The sequence below is a fragment of the Cavia porcellus genome, unplaced genomic scaffold, assembly GCF_034190915.1.
Source record: "Cavia porcellus strain 051 isolate PalLab524CR breed Dunkin Hartley unplaced genomic scaffold, mCavPor4.1 scaffold_7, whole genome shotgun sequence".
NCBI classification, from domain to species: Eukaryota; Metazoa; Chordata; class Mammalia; order Rodentia; family Caviidae; genus Cavia; species Cavia porcellus.
The window spans coordinates 85,697,799-85,721,549 of NW_026947490.1; the positions used below are offsets into that span (position 1 = coordinate 85,697,799).

Here is a 23,751-nt window from a genome sequence, read left to right on the forward strand (position 1 = left end):
ATGCCTCTGACGAGTCCAACTGGAGGTCCAGCGCCCACAAGAAAGACTCACCGCAGTCTCTTTTATGGATCAATGCCAGGAAAACCCAAGGGTCAGCGGTGGAAGCCAGGATGTCCATGCCAGTAGAATGAAGGAGCTGTGCTGGTGGGATGAGGGTTCTGCACTGGAGCCAAGAAGTCACACTCACAAAAAAGACCAGGTCTGTCTTGAAAGGCACAAAAGCCATCCTCAGCGACACGGAGGCCCTGAGCTCCTCCAAACAAGCACAGTTGGGTACGTGCTAGGAAGGAGCATGATGATTTAATCCTGGAGTCCAAGCATCACATGTCTTCCCCTTAGGAGCCAGGAAGCAATGCTGGGTGTGAGGACCAAAGATTCTCCAGGAGAACCAACAGTTCAAACAGCAACTCGTAGGAGAACCCACTATACCTCAATGCAATAACGCCCTAATGCTTCAGCACAGCTTCTTCTCCACTTATTTATCCTGCAACTTTCCTCAGGTGGAGCATCTTTAATCGATGTCATGCTGATGTAATCCATCTGGTGTTAAGTTGACCACCAGTTCTTAATCCATAACACAATCTAAAGTGGTTTTTTTTATCCCACACTCAATACCAGGAAGTGATTTAGTGGATCAAGTGCGGTACCCTTTTTCAGCAGTAATAGTGAAGCTTATGCTTGGCAAGGATTATCTTCAAAACTTAGTTATGATTTATGACACTGAATAGAGTGTAAAGCTTTTCTGAAGCAGTTGGACTGTTTGATTTTCCTTATCTTTACTTTTTCTCAGAAATCTCTTACTGTTAATGTGTAGTTTCTTCATTCATGCTGTAATGGACTTCTCTTGGTAGATGGCCTAAAAATTAGTTTAATGCAAATGAGCAGACTGAGAGAGACCCTGTGAACTTCTGGGCAATAAAGCTTATGGCCTTATTCCTGACAGCAGCCCCTACCTGTGCCAAGTTGTCCCAGCCTGAGCTTGACAAATAAACTTTTCTGTCCTCAAGGGATTGGTTCTTCCACAGGACATTCACCTGGTTATATTTGGGACCCAGCTTCAAGAGAGGGCACTAAACCTTTAAGGAAACCAAGGACAGCACTGAAAAGCCAAGAGTAAACTATGAATCCTGGCAGGTGAGGGTGCCATCATAGAAGAGAGATGGGCCCAGGAGCCAATTATTGATAAAGGTGGGTGAAGGTAGGAGGGCCAATCAGGTGGGCCAGGGGAGGAGGGTCTTCCCATCCCTCTTGTAGAAGTGCTCACTGGGAGTTCAGTGCTGAGTGCCTGGAGCTGAGCTCATGTCAAATTTCTGCGACTTCTTCTTACTGAAGACTGGAAAGGATCCTTGGAAATCCTCAAGCATAACAATGGTAACTTGATGGTATTGCAGCTGGGAATGGGATGGAATTTTGGCCAGTCTGGATGGTATTGGGCAGAACCCCTGTATACCCAGAGTGTCTTTTGCACAGCCTCAGGCACAGCTGTGTTTAAGGAGTGCAGTTCTTTGGAGACAAACATGTATTCTGGCCTCAAAATGAGAAAACACTATCATTTGAATTCCTTATGTGAGACTTCTACTCGAAGTGATGTTATGGCATGAACAGAACTCATAAACTCATGGCACTGTGTGTTATGAGTTATGGAACCAAAATAAAAATGAGAAAGCTGCTTGACTTTGGGAATGTTTCGTACATGGATAGCCATGAGGGTACACCTGGCTCTATGGATTTAAAATAGATCTACATCTTTGTTTCCTTTCTTTTTTCTTTTACATTTTATTATTATTGTTGGGATACAGAGTGTATCTCTGTAGTCTGGCCAGCCCATGTGATCCAGGATATCCTCTTCCATCTGTCTCCAGTGTGGGGATATTACAGTCCAGAGTCACTGCACCCAGAAAAAGAAATACTTTGAGCTGAGGTTGTCCAACCGTTTTGTTCAGCCTGTGGGGTCTATAGGAAACAGGTTTTAGAGATAAACTGGATGTTTGTGTTTACATTTCTGTTACCTCAAGAGTTTAGTAATTAGCACCTGCAATTCACTCTAGTAGACTAGAATCTGCAATTTATTGTGAAGTTCAAAGTCCTAGTTCATGGTCTGTTCTGATTTTAATTCTTATCCCAGCCACTACTTTTGCAACTTTACCTCAGGCCATTTCCTTAGGGAGTGCCTTATTTATAAGCTAAATAGATAAATACTTTTTTACAATTGAATTACTGAAGCGAGGGTTTTCTTAAAGTTTAGAATGTTGTGAGGTATTTGGGGATGGTGATGAATTAGTTTCTAAGTGGAAATTTCTTGCTGAGAACAACTTGCTGTAGGTGCTGTGTGCTAATCCCACACTGAGAAAAACAGCAAACTGGTGTCTACAGGGATGTAGAGATCTGATAACATGAAAGTGGAAATGGAAGTAGGTTTCATAACTGCAAAAATTTGTTACATTTGGGTTGTGCTTTAGTTTGACCTGAAATTTGAAGCAGTGAGTGGGGTGTGGTGGCACATGGCTTTAATCCTAGCACTCAGAAGGCTGATACAGGAGGATCCTTGCAAGTTTAAGACAAGCCTGGGGGATGAAGTGAGTTACAGGACATGACATCCTGAATTACATCATGAGTCCTTGTCTCAAAAAGAAATTTGAACGATGAGATGGACTGTTGTACTGAAGTAGAGGTATCTTCACATGGTCAGGATATTCATGAGTACTAAAGAATTAAGGACAAAAGTTTTAATAACATGTGCCAACATGATGGAAAGGAAATGAGAGAGCAGGGGCATGAGGAGGGAGGCCCAATCAGCAGCCAGCTTAGTAAAGGACTTCTGAGGTGAGCTTGACCTACTGTGACAGCACTGGAGGATTGTCTGCGTGGTAGGTCTGAGAGTAGGAAAAAGCTCACAGGCCTATAGAAAGGAGGGAAACTTAGTCATGGATAAAAACTTTTTCTATGTGTACTGATCAGCTCTGCTAATCATGTATGAGGTAAGATAGGTACTTAGAACCCTAGTATTGAAGGTTTTGATATATGTTGGGCATCACAACTAAAATAACATGGGAAGGAGTTTCTTTTGGACATCAAAAATTTTAAGATACATTTATTGTTTCTTCTTGTCCAATGACTGACCTTAGAAATCTGGCCCTTATTGACATCCTGTAAATTTTGAAAAAAGATTTAATTAATAAAAGTTTTTTGGCATTTAGAGATGAGGTCCCACTACTTTGCACATGGTCAGAAGAAGAGGTGTGTCTTTGCCAGCACTTTGACCTCTGAGTTTGATATATGGGAATGAAATTGTCTGCCCTTATATGTCCAGCAGAAATTCATGTTCTTTTAAATTTAAGAATGAATTTTAGGTACAATCAAGGTTAAGAGAAGAAGTATTTATTGAGTGAAAGAATGCTTCTGTGAGAGAGACAGAAGGGGTCCCATGTGAGTTGCCAAAGACTCTGCATTTTCTAGGAATTTTTATAATGTAAAACAATGAGATGAGGGAAGTCTAAAGGCAGATCAATAACTCACAAGACAGGCAGGCATGAGGTGGGAAAGAGCTATGGTCAAACAATCAGTTTCCCTCCTCATGTAAAATTGACTATATCAGAGACAAATGGGGAATTGAATCACATAGCAAGCTAGCATTATTTATGGATCAGTCTCTTTTTCTGTAGGTGGTTAGAATGGCAACTCCTGTCTTCTCAAGGTGATCCATCCCTAACCCCTAAGAATTATACTTAAGGGTGTGATTGTATTTCATTGTCATCTATCTTGAGATCTGGTGCACAGCATGTGGTGTGTGTGTCTCTTTCATAGTCACTAGATATCTCATCCTCTGTGGGGGCCCTTCCAGAGCCTAGCCATTTCTGATGGATGTAATATTTCTAACTAGCTCAACTGCCAGTGAGGGGATGACAGAAATATTTTACTTTGATGGTGATGGATATGCCTCTGCTTTGCTGGAGGGAATTAGGTCTCCTTCTTTAGTTCACATGGTCCTTAATGCTCAGAGCCTCATACCTCATCCATTGTAATGCTATGGACTCAGGCATGCAGTGCCAAGCCTGGATCTGTGGTTTGTTTTTTTTTTTCATGTCACCCAATTTCACCAAGAATTCACTGTTGGGGTAAAATAAACAACACTGAGTCATGGTGATGCACAAATTTAATTCCAGCCTCCTCAGAAAGTTAGGAGTGCTTAAAAATCGAGGCCACCCTGGATTACTGAACTTTTTCAATATGAGATGCATATTGAAAGTTTATGCCCATCTCAAATTATCTTTTCTAAAGTCCATGGGGCCCTTGGATAATGCAGAGAAAATGTTTGAGTGTAAACTTATATTGAATATTTAAGTTGACACATAGTTTATACTAGCGATACATGGCTCAATGTGAAGTTTATATGCTCATGTTGGAGGATACAGAGATGAGTCTCTGGTCTCTGAAAAAGGACACCATGGGTGAACAAACAGTGATTCACAGTGTGCTGCATTCAGTGAGCTACATGTCATTTAGTGTTGTATTATGAATTTCTCTTTCTGTTACATCTGAAATACATATTAAAGCATTTGTATTCAGGAGGTTGAAAAAAATCTAATGCTTAATGATAGTGTTTGCAATAACAGATTTGTTTTTTGTGCATATTCAATTCATTTTGTTGTCCCTTAGTTTTAGTTTGATCAAGTCATTTTAATTATGAAACTCAAATATCTCTTTTGCGTTATTCCTTCCAGTCTTCAAATTGTCTCCTGTAGAACAGGAGCCTCACTTACCCAGATAATTTTGTGAATCTTTTCTTTCTGAAGAAAGGATTCCAGTGGTTATAGGGCTTTACTGAAAAAATGTTTCTTTATCTCCTGCAAAGATTTAAGAGAATCAGAAAATAATTACTATGTATGAAGAATATCTGTGAAGGGTGGTGTGTGTCATGATAGTATGAATGTCCCAGTCCATTTTAATGTTCTGCACTTCTTTGTGAATTACTGATTTATAGCACATGGCAAATGACTCCCTTTTCTGTGCTTGACAACAACCAATATGACCTGGTTTGAATAATAAGGGAAAACAAGTCTCTTACTTTTTTGTGCATGGGTATAGGTATTTCATTGCCTTATGATATTGGCTTCAGGTTGCTCATTCTCTCAGAATCAATCTTCAACCTTCCAGTGGAGATTCTTCAGGAGTGAGAGAGAGCCTGAGAGCCACGTTCATGCACCACATGTAATCTTGTGGGTCATGTTTCCTTGCAACATGAAGCCACACGCTTACATGTCTTTCCTAATAACCTCAATGCCTTCAAACACTCAGAATGTGACAGTAGAATTCTAGGCATCAGACATGCAAAGTTGAGTATTTACTTTGAAAAAATTAGTAAGTCACAAGAGATTAGCATTCATCTCTTGGCATGGAAAGGTCTATTACAGAAAATTTACATGCTGAATCCTTATCTTCTTACAGGGCCTGAAGTGAGGGTGGGCACTGCACACAGCCTTCTTTCTGCTCTCCAGCTAGGTTTAGCTTTCATAAGTCTTGAATACATTGTAGTGACACTGTTGGATATTTTAACCAAGTCATAGGAAATGCCAGGGACATCTAACTATGATAAATAAAATCAGAGTTTAATATGAGGCCTCAAGCAGACAAATAGTATCCTCCACATTGAGTTTCATTGTAATGATGTTGAATTCCAGAATCAATGAACACACCCTCAGAATTCTAAGTCCTTCTAGGATGTTTAAAAAATCACATGAGAATTTTTTTTAAAGTTTAACATCAATAAATTTTAAAATACATATTACTATGGCTATGATGAAAATAATTACTAGGAGCCTTCCAGGCATGTGTAAACTACAGTCTTACATCTAGAATCATACAATAAATGAATAAACTGTTGAATACATTAGGTTCTATACCTTATAGTGAGAAAAGTTCGATGTTATGATAGGGATTTAAATAATAGAAGGTGAAATAATACAATAAAGGACAACTTGCAAAGGGGCTGCTTCTTAAAAACACAAATTAATCTCTGAAGTAGGGCATTCATATGTACATGCAATTTGTTTAAAACTGGGAATCAAACTCACAATGCCACATTGCCAGGTAAGCAATGTGCTGCTCAGCTATATCCCTGATCTCGTACAAGAATTTTTTCTCTGTATGCAGAGAAAGAAGCACCATTTGCTCCTGTAATTATTATACTTCATTGATAGTGACTGTATATTGTTGAAAAGGACACGCTAAATGATGCACCTTGTGCTCTTTATATGTTTCATATGTGGTATTCATATTTTTAAAATTATGTCAGTATGAATTGCATGTGGTATAATGCTCGTAATTTCAATCAATTGTTTTTTTTTCTTTTTTATTTATGGAGGAAAAAAACAGAAAAAATGGTACAAGTAATACAAAATTTAAAAAATAAACAGTAAGAAATCACTAGTTAATAGATTACATATTCTCTTCTTAAATAGTTGTTCAAGTTATAAAATTGAAGCATATAAAGTGGACTTTCAAACAGTGAGAGTGCAAACAGTTTTGTTCAGTGATCCAAAAAACCTCAGTAATATGGTTATCTATCTTATACACTTAAACATATATGCAGTTATAACCCTTAGAGCACTTTCTTTTCTTTTCTTTGACACATTTTGGGTATTATTACTCCCACAGTTCTTATTACTTTTTCTGAAGAGAATAAAACCAAATGCAATATATCAGAACAGAGTCAGTCAAATCAAAATGATGGAAATAATAGGTAATATAAAAACAAAATACAAGGTGATCAACAATGGTTAGCATACTGTCTCTTGCTATTTTAAGAAGAATTGCCAGTTACAATAAAATTGAACAAAACAGAAAAGAATAAAACCAAAGCATTGGGGACATTACAGGACTTTAAAAGAAGATAATAGTCAACTGGAATGGGTGTCATAATGAAGCTTATTGTCTTCACAGTTTTGCCTATACTTTCGAAACTGGTACTATCAAGCAAAGCAGAATAAAGAAAAATCAGTCAAAACAAGATGGTGATTGCAATACAGGATTTCAAATCAAGTTAATAGGAAATCAAAGTAGGTTACTATAATGTATCCTGCTATTTTTTATTTATTTTTCCCTTAATTAAAAAGAAAAAAGTAAATAAATTTTTTGAAAAAGGGGATTGAGATAAAGGAGAGCATAACAACAGAAACAGCGCAGGTCAAAACATAACCATTTAAGCAAAATAGTGTTTCACCACAAGATATGCTGACCCAAAAATAGTTACCATAGTGTCTCTTTCCTTGAAATCTTTGAGTATAACTTCGTATACTGTAGCACCAAACATATCAAGACACTATAAATCCATTCACGAGAATGACATTATTACCAGATATTTAGAACCAATTAACACAAAAAGAACAATAGTTTCTGTATAATCTCCTTGTCTACAAAAGTTTTTACTTATATTATCATATATAATAAAATCCAATAAGATACAACCTTTTAAGACCAATGGAGACAGAAGAATACAAGTTTAATGGGACTTCAAAACAAGATGATACTAAATCAACACTAGCTATGTTGATGTCTTGTTTTCTGCAAAATAGCTGTTCCTACCATCTGATCTTCTCTGCCTCATTTTTGTTGAGCTCTTTTTCTGTGGTTTGTTGTCAGCTTGTCTTCTTCATTTTGCTTTCTGCTCCATTCATTGTTTCCTCTCAGCCAATATTTCTGAAATCTGGGTATTTTCCTTTTTTAGAATATCCTCCAATATTCTCTGTAAAGTTGAATTGATGGTTACAAATTGCCCTAGTTCCTCTTTATCCTGGAAGCACCTTATTTTTCCATCACCTTCTAGCGACAGTTGTTCAGGATATATCAATCTTGGCTGCAGGTTATTATCTTTCAAAGCTTGAATTATTTCCCCCCATACTCTTCATGATTTGATGGATGTTCACAGAAGTCTGCTGTAATTCTGATGGGTGTTCCCTTGTAAGTGATCTGTTTCTAGTCTCTGACGGCTTTTAATATTCTGTTCTTATATTGGATTTCTGTAATTTTGATTATTATATGCCTGGGTGTAGCTCTGTTTGGGTTCTAGTTGGCTGGGTTCCTGCATGTCACATACATCTGAGTATATTTACCATTTGCTAATTTAGGGAAATTCTCTTGGATTATTTCTGTGAATAGCTTTTGTAGTCCATTTGTTTGTGTCCCTACTTCTTCTTTTATGTTCTTAATTCTTAAGTTATAGATCCTCTTATCATCTTCCAGCCTTTGTATTGTTGCTGTTTGTAATTTGTTATTTTTAAGAAGTTTTTCATTTCATGCTCCCATATTACAAATCTGTCCTTCAGTTCAGATAATCTATCCTTAGTTTCTTTCAAGCTGTTATGCCAGTTTTTGATAGAGTTTTTTGTTTCCTGGTAATCTCTTTGAACCTACTTCACGTATTCTGTTTTCTCTATTTTCTCTATCAAACAATTCTCCCATTTTTTTCTGTTCTTCCATTCCACCATCTGTTCTTCCATTTTTTTCTTGGGTGATGTTTAGCATTTCCCTAACTATTTTACTTATATCTTGCTTCAGGTTATTAATAACTTCATTCCTTAACTCGTCTATAAGGCTCCAGAGATAGTGTGTTGTGTCTATTGGTGCCATGTCTGATATTGCATGTTTCTCAGGACTGGGTGCAGAGGACCCTTTCTTGTCGCTCCCTCTTCCCATACTTTTTGTTCCTTTTATACAAGCAAATATAGGCTGCCCAGTTTCTTTCTTTGTTGGTTATAGTTGGGCTGGCGATTAAACTCAGTGGCATAAGCACCTGCCTTGTAAGCAGGCGATCATGAGTTCGATCCCAGGTACCAATAAAAAAATTTTTTTGTTTGAATTACGACAGCTAGATGTTCCTGCCCACTGCAGTGTACTAGGGAGATAGAGACCTGTGGAGCCTATGCTGGGCCCTCCCCTCCAGGTCAACCTACTGAAGGCTTCACTGCTAAGGTGCACCTCCCAGCACTGGGACCTGGTTTGGGCTAGCCTACCGGGTCTTAGTCAGCAGTGTCACGCAGACCAGGCACTCCCCACCAGTCTCGTTTGAGAGGGGAATATGTGACTGAAGTCACTGCAACAACCTGTTCTGGTTAGTCTGCCTGGTCCCAGTATGTCCTTTGCTGAAGCCTCCTCCTCTATGGACGGTTCCCCGTTCCTCTCACTCCCTGCAGTCAATGCCGGGCCCCCAGCCAGTCCTGCTCTCAACTCCATTCATCGCTTCCCACTCTCAGAGCTTTTGTGGCTCTCTCCTTGCTGTGAAATTGGGACACAGCAGCAGCTTCAGGAAATTCAATTCACAGCTTCCAGTGGTGCGGGGTCCAGCTTCCATGCTGAGACCTTGTCTGTTCCTGTTATATCACTGGAATTGTGTTTCCAGTTGGTTTCTGTTAGTTTAGTTTGTTCCTGGGTTGGCAAAGTGTATCTTTCCTTGATTAGGATTTCTTACCCAGCACCATTCCTGGATTTTAAGTGCGGTTTCTCAGAGAGCCTCTGAAGCTGCTGCTCTCTATCCACCATGTTCTCCTGGAAGTCCAACATTTTTTTCTTGGTGAGTACATTCAAGTTTCTTCTGGCCAGGGATTTAGCTCAGCAGCATAAGTGCCTTCCTGGCAAGCACAAGGTTGTGAGTTCAATCCAGTTTTTGGAGGTTTCAGTCCACACACAGTTGTCTCCAAGGAAAGCGCGCATGGCTGGGCTGTGGTTCATGGTGGCTTCAAACCAAATCAGTTGTTGATACCTGATACATATTTACATGGCACATATCCCTATTCCAATCCAGAGATATTGTCTGTGGTATGTTATCCTATAAATTCTATTAAATTTTTGTTGAAACTTTAATTTTTTCACCATGTAGACTTTTATTTGAAAGTGAATATATGTGTGTGCATTCCAACTTACTCTGCTAATTTTTTCATCTTGTGTCTGGTCTGTGTCCACTGACATCAATGTCTGATTTTTTCCCCAGATATTTATGTATTTAGTTACATTAATTACTAAGTAATGCCTCTAATATTTTTAAGAGTTTCTTCTCTATTGTTCCTTGGAATCTGCTCAAATATAGAGCAATGAAATATCCTATTTCCTGTGGGGTGATTAACATTATTATATTGCCGCAATTTTCTCTAGTTCTCTCTGGAAACTTAGCTTCCTGAGGCTCAGGGATGGGCCTGTTATGTGCTCTGCCCTAGTCTCAGATTTCCAAAAGACTGCCATGCAGAGTGATGCCATGCACTCAGCTCACAGCTGCTCTGTTGAGCTTCCGTCTGCACTGTGTTCTCTAATGTTCTACAATGGAAGTCTATGTTCTTTTTACTGTTTTTGATGTGTTTTGAGACATCAATTTTTAGGAACTGAAATAATTCTAAATGTGCATTTATTGACATGGATTGTGAAATCCTTAATTATTTAAGCTTTTTATTGAAACGTTATTTAAAATTTGTTTTGACCTCTCATTCTAAGGATATTCTTCATTTTTTCTGCTTTTCATTTATAATTTTATTCCAGTATTGTGTAAGAGCCTGCTTTGCATGACTTCCACTCCACTGACTATGTTACATTCTGTATTGCTGTGTTGAACCTGGTTTACACGTGTGACTACTTATTGCCTTGCTGTGAGAATATTGTGGTATGTTTTTCTGTGATAAACTATTCAATAGAACCCATCTGATATATTGCTTTGAATTGTTATCTTGTTGAATTTATGTGTGACCTTACAGATTGCTCTGTCTTCTTGAGCTGTCAGTCACTGATGAAGATGTTTTGAACTCTTAAATATAGACTTGTAAATGATTGATTTTTCTCTTTCAATTCTGTTTCTGTTTATGCAGTTGATTGCTCTTTATATGGTACATGTCATAAGGAATGATATTTGTTTCTAAATAACTGCTGATTGTACATGTGGAATATAATCAAGCTAATGTAGTGTCAGTATGTTTTGTTGAATCAATTGCACTGACGTATGTCTTTTTGCAAAGCTTATTATTTAACCTATCATATCAGTGTGCACATAATAAACACTGCACTCCGGATCATGAGAGTATTTGTGGATTACCTAGTTGTCTAGCTATTAATCAGCTCTGACACCTGTTCTCTCAGTCTCTTTTAATCTGACCTGTTCTCCTGATAATTTCTCCTCTCCCGATAGGTTGACCTGTTCCCTTTTGGTGAACTTCAAATTTCACAACTGTTAGTACTGTATTTGTTACACTGATATTTGTAACTGTAGTTTGTTTATCACTATCTAATATGTAAACTGTCCAATCATTTCATATCTCAAGACAGATAAACAGATACAAATCAATTAGTACCTGTATTGCAATTTATTGTTTTAATCATTTAAAGAAAATCTTGTTCTCAAAGATTTTGTGTATAGATTTAATGAGAACAGTGAAAGAGTCACAGGTGTATTCAGAAAGTTTCACCACTGTGTCTTAAGCAAGAAATGAAGGTAACCATGTGAAAAATACCTTCACATTAGAAAGTATTATTGCATGATTGATGACAATTCTTTGGAAATATTCCAAAGTGTACAATGTGTTCTTTTATGGAAATGATTCTTTAAACTTATTCCCTTTAAGTTTTTAGAAACTACAATACAAATTGCATGACAATTCTTTGGAAATATTCCAAAGCGTACATTGTGTTCTTTTATGGAGATGATTCTTTTAGCTTATTCCCTTTAAGATTTAGAAACTACAATTTAATTCACATAGAAATATATTGTGAGATTTTGTGGTATTTCTCAATTCAGTCATTTCTCACTGTCATTCACAAGGGCTGATATGTGAATCAAGGCCATAGTACATTCTCATTTATTCTCTTTTTTTATTTAAAGAAAAGGAAACAAAAAAATACATAGAGATAACAAAAAGGGTAGAAATAATACAAAATTACAGAAAAACAAACGGTAAGAAATTGCTGGTTGATAAGTTACATATTGTCATCTTAGAAATAGCTGCTCAGGTTACAGAATTAAAGTATTTCGAATGACATTCAAAAAGTGACACTACAAACAGTTCTGCTCAATGATCAAACAAAAGCTCAGTAATATGGTTATTAGTCCTACACATTTGTTTTACATCTCAAAGAGGGTAAGATTAAACATATCAAAACAGAACAAAACAGTTAAAAAAACAATTTAAAGAAATACAGATTTCAAAGCAAGTCCACTGGAGATCTTTGCTGTCTATCTTACTGTCTCCAGTTTCTTACAAATCGTTGTCCCCATCTTCACCCACTTTATATACTTACTGCATATTATAGAACTAATCAAATCATTACAGGATGATGAAGGCTTTTTAGGTCTTCAAGATCTAACATTAGGGAAGACAATAATAACCACCATCGTATCTCTCATTCTTGTTGTGATAGTTGTCCCCATCTCTACATATGCTGAAATTGAACTCAAGAAACCAGTCCAATGTCATTCTAATCAGTGAACAATAGTATTGCTAGAATTTATATCATAATGCTACAAGATTAGCCTTGGGTTTCTTAGCGTCTCTTCCTCAGAGTATTTGTTCATTACATCTTGCATTATATAATCTGTTCCCATAAATAATTTAAAAAATTCATGTGTGAATTTCTACATATGTATCTATCCTCTCTGTATTATAGGGAAAACCAAGTTGTACCAAGACAGCAAAACAATTTCCTAGAAAAAACATGCAATGGATAAGACATATAAGACCACAATATAAATGATCTTCTATAGTTGCTATGTTTTCTCTTGTTATTTTCAATAGAATTGTCCACAACATTGGCTTATTATAGTTAAACGTAGTATTACCTATTTTTATAAAAACTTAACTTTGAAAGCATTGTAGGATTTGAGGTCTGCTAATAGTTAATACCAGTATGGATATCCTTTACATCTTGTCCTCTTCAGAGTAGTTGCCTCTACTTTTAGGGTTGATACTAACAAGCATACCAAATTCAAATAAAATCAGCCAAGGCAAACCCATGGTCTTATGAATTGGATTCAATTAAGATCAGTCATAGTAAGACAATGTAAGTAATACAGGATTTCAGTTTAAGTTAATAGGAAAGTAAGGATAGTTACCATAATATAACCTGCTATTTTTAGGTCAAGATGTCTGTGCCCTCAAATCTGACATGAGTGGACAGACCAGAACAAATTAAATTCAAACTAAATATGGCGATAAGACTACTGTGTCTTTTAAATCCTTACACACCATTAACAATGACCTCTGCCTTTTTTAAATAGTGTTTCAGAGCTGTCTGTACTAAATACTATAGCTTACCGTCTCTTACTTATATCTGCTACTCCACTTTTCTGCTATAATTTGTCCACTTTATTCCCTCATTCCACTGTCTGCCCCATTCATTGAGGCCACTCTGCTGGTGTTGCTGGAATTCTGGTATCCCTTCCTCTCTTTCTCTGTAATGTCCTTCAGCACTCTCTGTAGGGTTGGATTGGTGGCAACAAATTTCCAAAGTTCCTCCTTATCTTGGAAGCATCTTATTTCTCCATTAATTTTGAGAGAGAGTTTTGATGGGCATACGAGCTTTCATTGCATATTATTTTCTTTCAGGACTTGGAATATTTCTCCCCACTCCCTTCTTGACTTAAGAGTTTGTGTTGATAAGTCTGCTGTTATTTTGATAATTTTCCCATTGTAGGTAATCTGCATCTTTTCTCTGGCTGCTTTTAATGTTCTGTTCTTTTGGTGGATTTCTGGAATCTTGATTATTATATGTCTAGGCGTAGATCTGTTTTGGTTGTAGGTAGCTGGTGTTTTGTATGCCTCTTTTATCTGCATATCATTTCTTTTTGCTATACATGGGAATTTTTGCTTTAATATATCTGTGAATATTCTTTGTATTTCATTTTTGGTTTCTCCTGCTTCCTCATTCACATTCTTTATTCTTAAGTTATGTATCTTTTTGTCATCTTCTAGTTTTTGAATTGTTTCTTTCTGGCTCCTTGTTATTTTTAAGAGGCTTTTTCTTTCATGATCATATGCCATAAATCTCTCTTCAAGTTTCTGAAGGCTGCCTTTAGTTTCTGTCAAGGCATTTTGCCAGTGTTCAATGGTGTTTTTAGTTTCAAGGTAATTTCTTTGGATCTGTTTCATGTATTCTAAGTTATGTTTAAATTCTTCTTCAGAAGTTTCTCTCTCTTTTCTGATTTCCTCAGTTCTTCCATCTGTGTTCTCTTAGGGGGGGTTGTCATTTCTTTAATTAATCTCTTTATATCTTGCCTCACTTGGATCAGAAGTACAGCTTTAAATTCATCTATGAGGTCATGAAGGTATTTTTTAATTCCGGCTGATGCTGTGTCAAGTATTGGATGGTTACTGTGCTTGTTCTCTTCAGTGTTTACTTCTCCTGGGCTTATTTTCTAATGTTGGGCAGCTGGAGATCTTTTAAATTTTTATCTCTTGTCATGTTTCTGGTTTCTTTCAGACTGGAGTGTCCTTGGGCTCCCTGGCCCTCTCTGTATTCCTTAGAGCCTTTCAGAAGCATGCTGGCTTGAGTTTTTGCTGTCCTCCCCAATTTGCTGTTATCTGGGGTAGACTGGGATGCAGCGGCAGTACAGGCTAGCCTCCAGCCTCTGTGCCAGTCAATCCGTAAATTAGGCTGTACTTTCTGGATGTCACTGAGTTGTGACTATTTTGTATCTGCTTATTGGGCCACAAGCAGAGGCTTAGTTTAGCACCAGTAGCTCCTGCCAGTTTTCCCTGTACCAGAAGCAGCTGACTAATGTCACTATGGCACAGGTTTCTGCCCAAATCCCAGCTGTTCTCTTCCAGACCTCTCTGTGACAGGAGTGCCAGGAGAGCAGGTCTGCCCAAATCCAAGATGTCTACCACTAGTTCTCTGTATGATGCTGAAGCCAGCATGGCATCAGGCTCTGCCCAATTTCAATATGTCTTCCACCAGACCTCCCTACAGGGGACTTGGTTATGTCTCCGAGCTGTAGGTTCTGCCCAACTATAAGATGTCTTCCGCCAGACTCTCTGTGTTAATGATGTCCCCGTGGTTGCGGGCACTGCCCAGTTCCAAGATGTTCTCTGGCCAACCCCAGCAGCCACGGGGTCCCCAGTACTCACCAGGGTTCAGTGCAGGTCCTCCTCCCGGGTCCACCGCACACCACACTGCCCGCCCTCCCCGTGCTCCCAGCACAGCGAGGAACCATCAGAAAACTGCACAGCATTCGGCTTCGGAGCTCCAGGGCCTTTTACAATCTCCTCTGGTGCAGCGGGGCTATCCTGGCTGCTTCTCAGGGTCCCAGGTCTCAGTTTCCAGCAGTGACCAAAAGCCAACACAGCTTTTCCTCTTGAGTCCACGGGTCAGTTCGCTGATTTAAAGGCGCGGGATTTGCAGCCTCCCGTTATTAGCCTTCACAGCCTCAGCACGACTTTAAATCCTCCAGCTGTGCTGTCTTGGTTAATAAGAATCGTTACCCATTTGTCTGGCCCTCTCCATATTGTCATATTCTAGCTTCTAATATGATTTCTCTGGAGAGACTCTCCGCCCAATCCCCTAGAAAGCCACCATTTTCTCAGCCCCCCTCATTTATTCTCTAGTCACAGTTTCTGAGTCTGTAATTTCACTTGAAAAGAATCACGTGTATTTCAAGTAATCATAGAACAAAATATTTTGTATACATTAGAAAGAATTCACTTGTTTGTAGATTTTCATAAACTCCATAGAAAAGGAGTTTGTGGAATTTAAGAATAAATCTAAATACTTTTTTCTTCCACACTTCAATATTGTTTGGTTATTTTCACAAATGTGAGTTAGACTTTCTTTTCTATTCATTATTTCTGCTGGGTCACATAAATTTTGTTTACTTTTAGATTTGTACTCATTGATCATAACTCTATGTAAAATCTTTGTATTGTGTTCCCAATAAATGTTTTCTTGTTTAATTCCAATTTTCATAGATTTCAAATTCTTCTAATTTTCATGGCTGCTTGATTTTCTTCAGAAGAGTTTTGCACTGAGTGTTTTTCAGTATAAATTGCACAGTAATTCATGTTTCTCTTTTCCATTTCAATAATTCACCAATGCACATAGGCAACAGTAGTGTGCAGGCCAGATTTCTAGGGACATATCTGTTTCTTTCTGGATATAAATGAAACATATTGTGCTCTCTTGCCTAGGAGCACAATGCCAGCTGAATTGTGACATAATATTCTACTTCCATGTGGATGAATTGAAGTTTGTTTTCCTTTTCTGAGATCCCTTTGTCCACTGATATGAATGTTGAATGTCAAATGTTTTCCTGTTTATTATGCAAAATGTTTCCTTGCACACAAATATTCAATGTTTGTAGGGCTTTTTTTCTCTAACTTACATCTACAGTTGTTGGAACTAATCAAAGGTGCATTTGAATTCTCTTTTTGGTACTGGAAAGTATACTCAGGCCCTTGCAAATGTCACACAGGTGCTTTTATCATTGAGATATATCCTGGGTGCAAAGTTGTGATTTGTCAATGACTGTGAATTAATTTTAATTTTCATTTGGTACAGGAGTTTGATGAATGGCCTCACTTTGTATTCTGAACTGTCCTTATTACATAGCCCAGGCTGGACACTGTATGCATGGCAAACATGAAATTTCTGGTAACTCTCATACATCATGATTTCAAGTTCTGAGAGTACAAGCATATACTACTCCACTGTACTGAACTCTTCCATCAGTATTTAGTGATCAGTTACTTTTCTGTTTCTCAATTTTCACTCTATTTCAAGCATTTCATATATGTTTTTCCGCACATTATCTTCCTTTGCACCCTAGTGGAATTTCCAGTATATAAGTACAAGAAGATAATTTAGTATCCCTGAGCTATAGATTTATAACTATATTTTCCCTTATTTCCTTGTCTATAGAATGGTCAAATAAAACTTTTCTGTCATTAAATTTTAATCATTCAGAAATATCTTTTCATATTCAACTAAATATTTATCTATAAATATAGATTCAAGACCATAATGCTATTGATAAGAAAGACAAACTCAGTGTTATGAATAACCAATATTTTGTGAATGTTGGTTTGCATGCTCACTCTTTGAGCTCTGCTTTAAAGTAAGTGAAAAACTACACTATTGGTGGCCCTGCAGGATAAGCCATGCTACAGTTCTGTGATTGCTTTGGCAGTGTGTCATAGTCTAGCAACAGTGTTACTGGGTGACTATATTTGAATGTACTTAAGTTTTGATGACCATGACATGCAGTTAGTACTTGAAGGAATGAATTTCAGGTAGACTACTTATGACAGGAACTGAGATATATCAGGTCATGTGTGACTGAACTTCAGGACCCTTGTCATTATTTAGGAGACAGTGACCTTTCAGGATGTAGCTGTGAAGTTCACCCCAGCAGAGTGGGACTTGCTGACTCCATCCCAAAAGAAGCTCTACAGAAGAGTGATGTGGGAAACATATATGAATATTACTGCAACAAGTAAGGATGACATGTTTGTTTATACCAACAGCATTAATTATTGCTCATTGATACAGTTTAATATATTTGATAATAATAACATTTGCTTGAGTATCTCATCTGATTATACTATACTGTGAGTGTAAATCAAATCAGTGATATTTTAATGCACAGTTATAGTAATTGTATTTTATTTCTATGTCCATATTACAGGAAGAATATGGAATAATCAGCAAATTAAGGAAGAGGACAAAAATTGCTCAAGTAGTATAAGGTGACTGAAACACATAAGAGAAAGGGGACATTACTTAATTGTCAGTGTGTGAGCATAAACATTACAACAAAGGAATTGAAGAAATGAAATCATGTTATAGTTTATTTAACCTCAGAAAAATACCAAGAGATATACTTGATTTTATTTTGTATTATCTGGGAATCCATGGAAACATATTGAAATATAAGAATCAGAGGTAATTCTAATGCTATGTAGTAAATAACACTATCTAATGTATCAGTTCAAAAATTGCCTTCATGATCAACATCATATAAATGTATGATAATAAATTAAATATTGTATTCTGATATGTAGGAAATGAACAAATTGTGAAAGTTGATAAAAACCCATCTTCAAAATACCATTTATGTATACATGTGAATACTGAGACTTTCATGATCTAGAATTATTTTCACATAGCATCAGCATTCAAAATGAAAATGAATTCTACTGTTACAATAAGTACTCTGAAAATATCCTATAGAATATTGAGCTGTTCATGTTTAATATTCCTCATACATTGTTGATGGACACATAAAATACAAGCATGGTAATAAATATTCACTGGTCTGAAAATTAAAACAACATATTTCATATTGGTTCACATGTACATCCACAATGATATCCTTTTTTTAAATCTTTTGAGCCATGATTTTATACTGTAGTTCAGGTTGACTTTGAACTTACTGTGAAGCCCATAATGGCCTGAACCTCAGGGAAATCCTCCTGCCTCTACCTCCTGACTGTTGAGTGGGTCGTACTGTGTCATTATGTGTAATGATTCTCTCAGTATATTGTCAAATACATTAAATCATCAAATGTTAGTGATGCATGAGAGTGTGTTGTTTGTTAAAGCACATGAAAGGGCATTTACAATATCCAATACAAGAATCAACTCACAGTAGCTAAGCATTGAGAAGAGCCCAGATACCCATCACTGGATGCCAAGGTAAAGAAAATATGAAGTCAGTTCATCACGGTGGTGCATTCCTGCAATCCAAGCAGCTGGGGAAGCTGAATCGCAGGATGATAACTTGAAGTTCAGCTTGGACAAGTTGATGGTCAATAAAAATCTTTCTCAACAAAACAAATAATAGATCAGCAAATGTAGTTCATTCTATGACCTGTGTTTAACTCCATGTTGTAAAAAAAAAAGCTATAAAGGGAACCATGATACCATTTCCCAAGAAACAAGAAGTATTGGACCTTAAGTGAAGTAATTCAGACATAGAAATTAAAATATCACAGGTTTCTCTCTCTCTCTCTCTCTCTCTCTCTCTCTCGCTCTCGCTCTCGCTCTCGCTCTCGCTCTCGCTCTCGCTCTCTCTCTGTTTGGTACAGAGAAATGAACTCATAATCTTATGCTTGCCAGGCTGGTGCTTATGCTGCTGGGCTAATTCACTGGCCACAACTCAGGTTTTTTCTTAAGTGAGAAATTAAAAACTTATTTGAGAAGTGAAAGTAAAGAGGGAGAATATATGACCAGAAATCCTTATGTTCTGTTGATGAGAAAGAGGATCAGGCTAAATAGACAAAGGGGAGATTAAGACACGAAGAGCTAAAAAAAATGATCAATGTTTGCTATTCATTTGTACCAGTATCCTAAAATGATATTAAGCATTAGAATCACATAACAATTTAAATTGCCTAAATGGATTAGGGATTTTATCTCAGGGGCATAAGTGCCTGCCTTGTAAGCATGCAGTTGTGAGTTCAATCCCTGGTACAAAAAAAAAAAAAAGGTAAAAATTTTTAGAATGAATAGTATTTTGAAAGAAGTCCTGTGGGGCAGTGAGTCAGTTAACCAATCAGAATTACTTAGCAGGAATAAAACTAAATTTGTCATCATAAAAATTGTTGCTAATGTGGAGCCTTTTCCATTGTGATTGATATTTTTTTTTGTATTTCTTCACAGATGTGATGAAAGCAATTATTTGAGAATTGAAGAGCAGCAATATAAATGTAATGAAGATGTAGAGACCTGCAGTGATTTCCACTCCTTTTGGAAGCATGAAATGAGGAAGACTGTAGAGAGACCCTGTGAATATGGGCAATATGAGGAGGAGAGATCTGATATTAGTGAACAAACACACGCTGGGCAGAAAATTTTTGCAGGTAACAAAAGTGTCAAAGCCCACACATCACCTAACAGTGTTCAAACCCCCAAGACAAACCACGATTCAGGTAACTCGTATGTACAAAAACACTATGAGAATAATTCTATTTCTTCATCCAATATTGAAAAACCTGTTAGAAAATATGGTATAGAGAAAGATCATATAACTGAAAAATGTGCAAAAGCATTATCTCACAGTAATATCTTTAAAAAACATAAGAAACTTCACACTGGAAAGCAACCATATGAATGCAAGCAATGTGGGACAGCATTCAGTAAACTCAGTGGCTGTCAAAGTAATAAAAACATTCACACTGGGGAGAAATCCTTTGCATGCAACAAATGTGGGAAAGCATTCAGTACAGCCTCTGCTTGTGAAGTACATGATAGAATTCACACTGGGGAGAAACGCTTTGTATGCAAGCAATGTGGGAAATCTTTCAGTCAAAATCGTGACTTTATTACACATGAAATAATTCACACTGGGGAGAAACGCTTTGCATGCAACAAATGTGGGAAAGCATTCAATCAAAAGTCTATCCTTATTAGACATGAAAGAATTCACACAGGGGATAAACCTTATGTATGCAACAAATGTGGGAAAGCATTCAATCAAAAGTCTATCCTTATTAGACATGAAAGAATTCACACAGGTGATAAACCTTATGTATGCAACAAATGTGGGAAAGCATTCAATCAAAAGTCTATCCTTATTAGACATGAAAGAATTCACACAGGGGATAAACCTTATGTATGCAACAAATGTGGGAAAGCATTCAATCACGCATCTGCTTGTAAAGCACATGATAGAATTCACACTGGGGAAAAACCCTTTGTATGTAAGCCATGTGGGAAATCTTTCAATCAAAAGTCTAACCTTATTAAACATGAAAGAATTCACAAAGGGGATAAGCCTTATGTATGCAATAAATGTGGGAAAGCATTCAGTACATCCTCTACTTGTAAAACACATGACAGTATTCACTCTGGGGAGACACCCTTTGTATGTAAGCAATGTGGTAAATCTTTCAGTCGAAATAGTGACCTTATTAAACATGAAAGAATTCACACAGGGGATAAACCCTATGTATGCAACAAATGTGGGAAAGCATTCAGTACATCCTCTGCTTGTAAAGTACATGACAGAATTCACTCTGGGGAGAAACCCTTTGTATGTAAGCCATGTGGGAAATCTTTCAATCAAAAGTCTAACCTTATTAGACATGGAAGAATTCACACAGGTGATAAACCCTATGTATGCAACAAATGTGGGAAAGCATTCAGTACATCCTCTGCTTGTAAATCACATGATAGAACTCACATTGGGGAGAAACCCTTTGTATGTGAGCAATGGGGGAAATCTTTCTGTCAAAGCAGTCACCTTATTATTCATGAAAGAACTCACACTGGATAGAACAACAATTATGCCAAAACAGACAGTATGCAGAAGTGCTGAAAATAAACCCTTTCCATTGAAGTAAGCAACTTGTGATGTATTTTAGCTATAATAGTAGCTTTCTTGTATAGAAAATAATTCTCTCTATAAAAATTCCCTATCTATATGAGAAATGAGTAAATGGATTTGTTTATACATTCTCACTATACAAAACCAAATATCCCACACTGGGAAAAAAATCCCATGAACATAAGGAATATAGGAAGACTTTCCATACCATTGAGATTGCCACTACATTTAAGAACTACCTCGGTGTAGTAATTCTATGCATTTGAACAATGGTAGATCATATGTAGCACACAAAAATGCCATAGGGAAATTTTGCACACAAGGAAGATATCCTATATATGTAGGCAGTATGGCAAAGATTTGCTGCAGTGTTTCCCTTTGGCAAACATAAGATTCCTCTCACATTGGGGAGTAACTGTATGTAAGAAAGATTTGGTAGACGTTCAGCTGACAGCTGCTAACCTTCTGAGTGATGTCATACTATGTCCCGAGGTTATGTATGCAATGTGGGAAAGCACTCAGTATACATGGCTATTGTCAAAAGTGTGAAAGTAATCCTAGTTAAGTGAAATCATACATATTTAGGGGACTATTCTGAAAATAATTTCAAAATTAGTCATGTAGAGGAGATCTGCCAAAATATTATAAAATAATTTCTGTCAATATATATTCATACATTTTTTAAGACAACCTGAAACAGAATCATCCTAAAATATTTTTGTCTTGTTTTACAAATTACACATAAATATTTTATCTGTCTGTAGTCTTAATAAAGATATTGCACTTTTTAATGAAAATTTAAGTATGCTATATCATTTTTTCCATGTTTTGAACCGCCCATGTCTTGTTTTGATGGATGACATCAAATTATCTCATGACAATTTTTCCCATCAGAATCTGTAACTCATATCAGTTTACCAAGAAGTGTCTATACATTCATATTCAAATTATGCTTGTATTCAGCTTGTATTCATGGCCTGTATCCATGTAGCCATCCTAATGTTAAGATATACCATCACAAATGCAAAGGCAGACACATTCACTGTCAGAAACAAGAATGAAATTAAATTAGGGAGAAATCTTATCATCAAGACATTTAGAAACATGTTCAGTACACAAACATGTTATAAAAACATGATAGAACTCTCAGTAGGGAGAACACCTATATAGGTGCATAATGTGGAAAATCTTTCAATCAATATTGTAATGTTGTCCATAAAATAATTCACATGGGAGAAAACTTATATAAGTCATAACTTAAAATCTCTGCTGATAATCCACATTTTCTAGACCTAGAAGATCCCACATAGAGAAAAAACTTGAGTATGTAAGCTGTGTGGGAAATCTACCAGCCAAGCCCATACCTTGTAAATGCATTAAAGATTTCACAATGGGAAGAAACCCTATGTAGGTAAGCAACTTGGGAAAACATTCAGTTCCTTTTGTACTTGATGAACACATGAAAGAAACCACAATGGGGAGAATCTGTATGCATGTAAGCAATGCAGCAAATTTGTCCACCACCAGTGATTATAATGACATGAAAGAGTTCATATAAGGAAGTAACCCTATGCATTCCAACAATGGAAAAAAGCATTCAGTGCAAAATAATGCCACCAAATAAGGAAATAATGCAAACAGGGAAACATTTCATGTAAGTAGTTAATGTGAGAAGGATTTCTTGCAAATTTTTGCATTGTATAAATGCTAAATTTCTCACACACTGGGTTACAGTTGTGAAAAAATGTGTTGAGCAAAATTTTCCATTGACAGAGATGCTAACCTCCAAAATTATGCCTCTGTATGCTGTCTGAGAAAGCGCTCAGTATTCCTGCGTATGGTCAAATACATGAAAGTCAGCACTATGAAAACAAATTGGACATATGTAAGTGACTATTTTGAAAATACTTTGCAAATTACTCTTGTAGTCAAGATCTGTAGAAATACCAAAAAAAACATGTGAATATATTTTCATAGAATGTCCAGTGATCACAGTTGAAGATGGAGATGTCCCATTCACTTTATGCTTCAGTATCACACATAACTAGCTGAACTATTTGTAGGCTTACTATTAAAAATATAGTTTTTAAAGATAATTCAAGGATTCTGAAGAATTTCCCCCTCATTTTTGATCCACCAACATCTGCATAGAAGACACCTATTTTTTCACACTCTTTTCCAGTTGGATGTGTATAAATTATTTCATGTAAAAGGATCTTCACAAACACAGCATCAGTGTCCTTCACAACAGCTCATGAAATGCAACTATGCATGTATGCTTATGATAAGATAATCGCAAAAGAAAATTTAAAATATGTATAAATGCATTAGTGCCTGTTTTTAGTTCACAATGTAAGTGTTCATCCTTGGAAGGCATCAGTGTGTATAATAGGTGTGAGTTCATTATTGTTGCCTTAACATGCCCAATTTATGTTTTTTCTCTTTTTGATCATCTCTATTTTGAA

The 23,751-nt window shown here is 36.8% G+C and overlaps 1 protein-coding gene across 1 annotated transcript; it reads left to right on the forward strand.

The window, feature by feature from the left end:
- Positions 1–1,235: 1,235 nt before the first annotated feature.
- Positions 1,236–23,747, forward strand: LOC134477049 (zinc finger protein 260-like). The gene is made up of 4 exons (XM_063253923.1): positions 1,236–1,371; positions 17,326–17,452; positions 17,645–17,705; positions 19,621–23,747. Exons 1-4 carry the CDS (start codon positions 1,300–1,302, stop codon positions 21,233–21,235), a joined length of 1,875 nt encoding a protein of 624 aa, XP_063109993.1. The 5' UTR covers positions 1,236–1,299; the 3' UTR covers positions 21,236–23,747.
- The last annotated feature ends 4 nt before the right edge of the window (positions 23,748–23,751 follow it).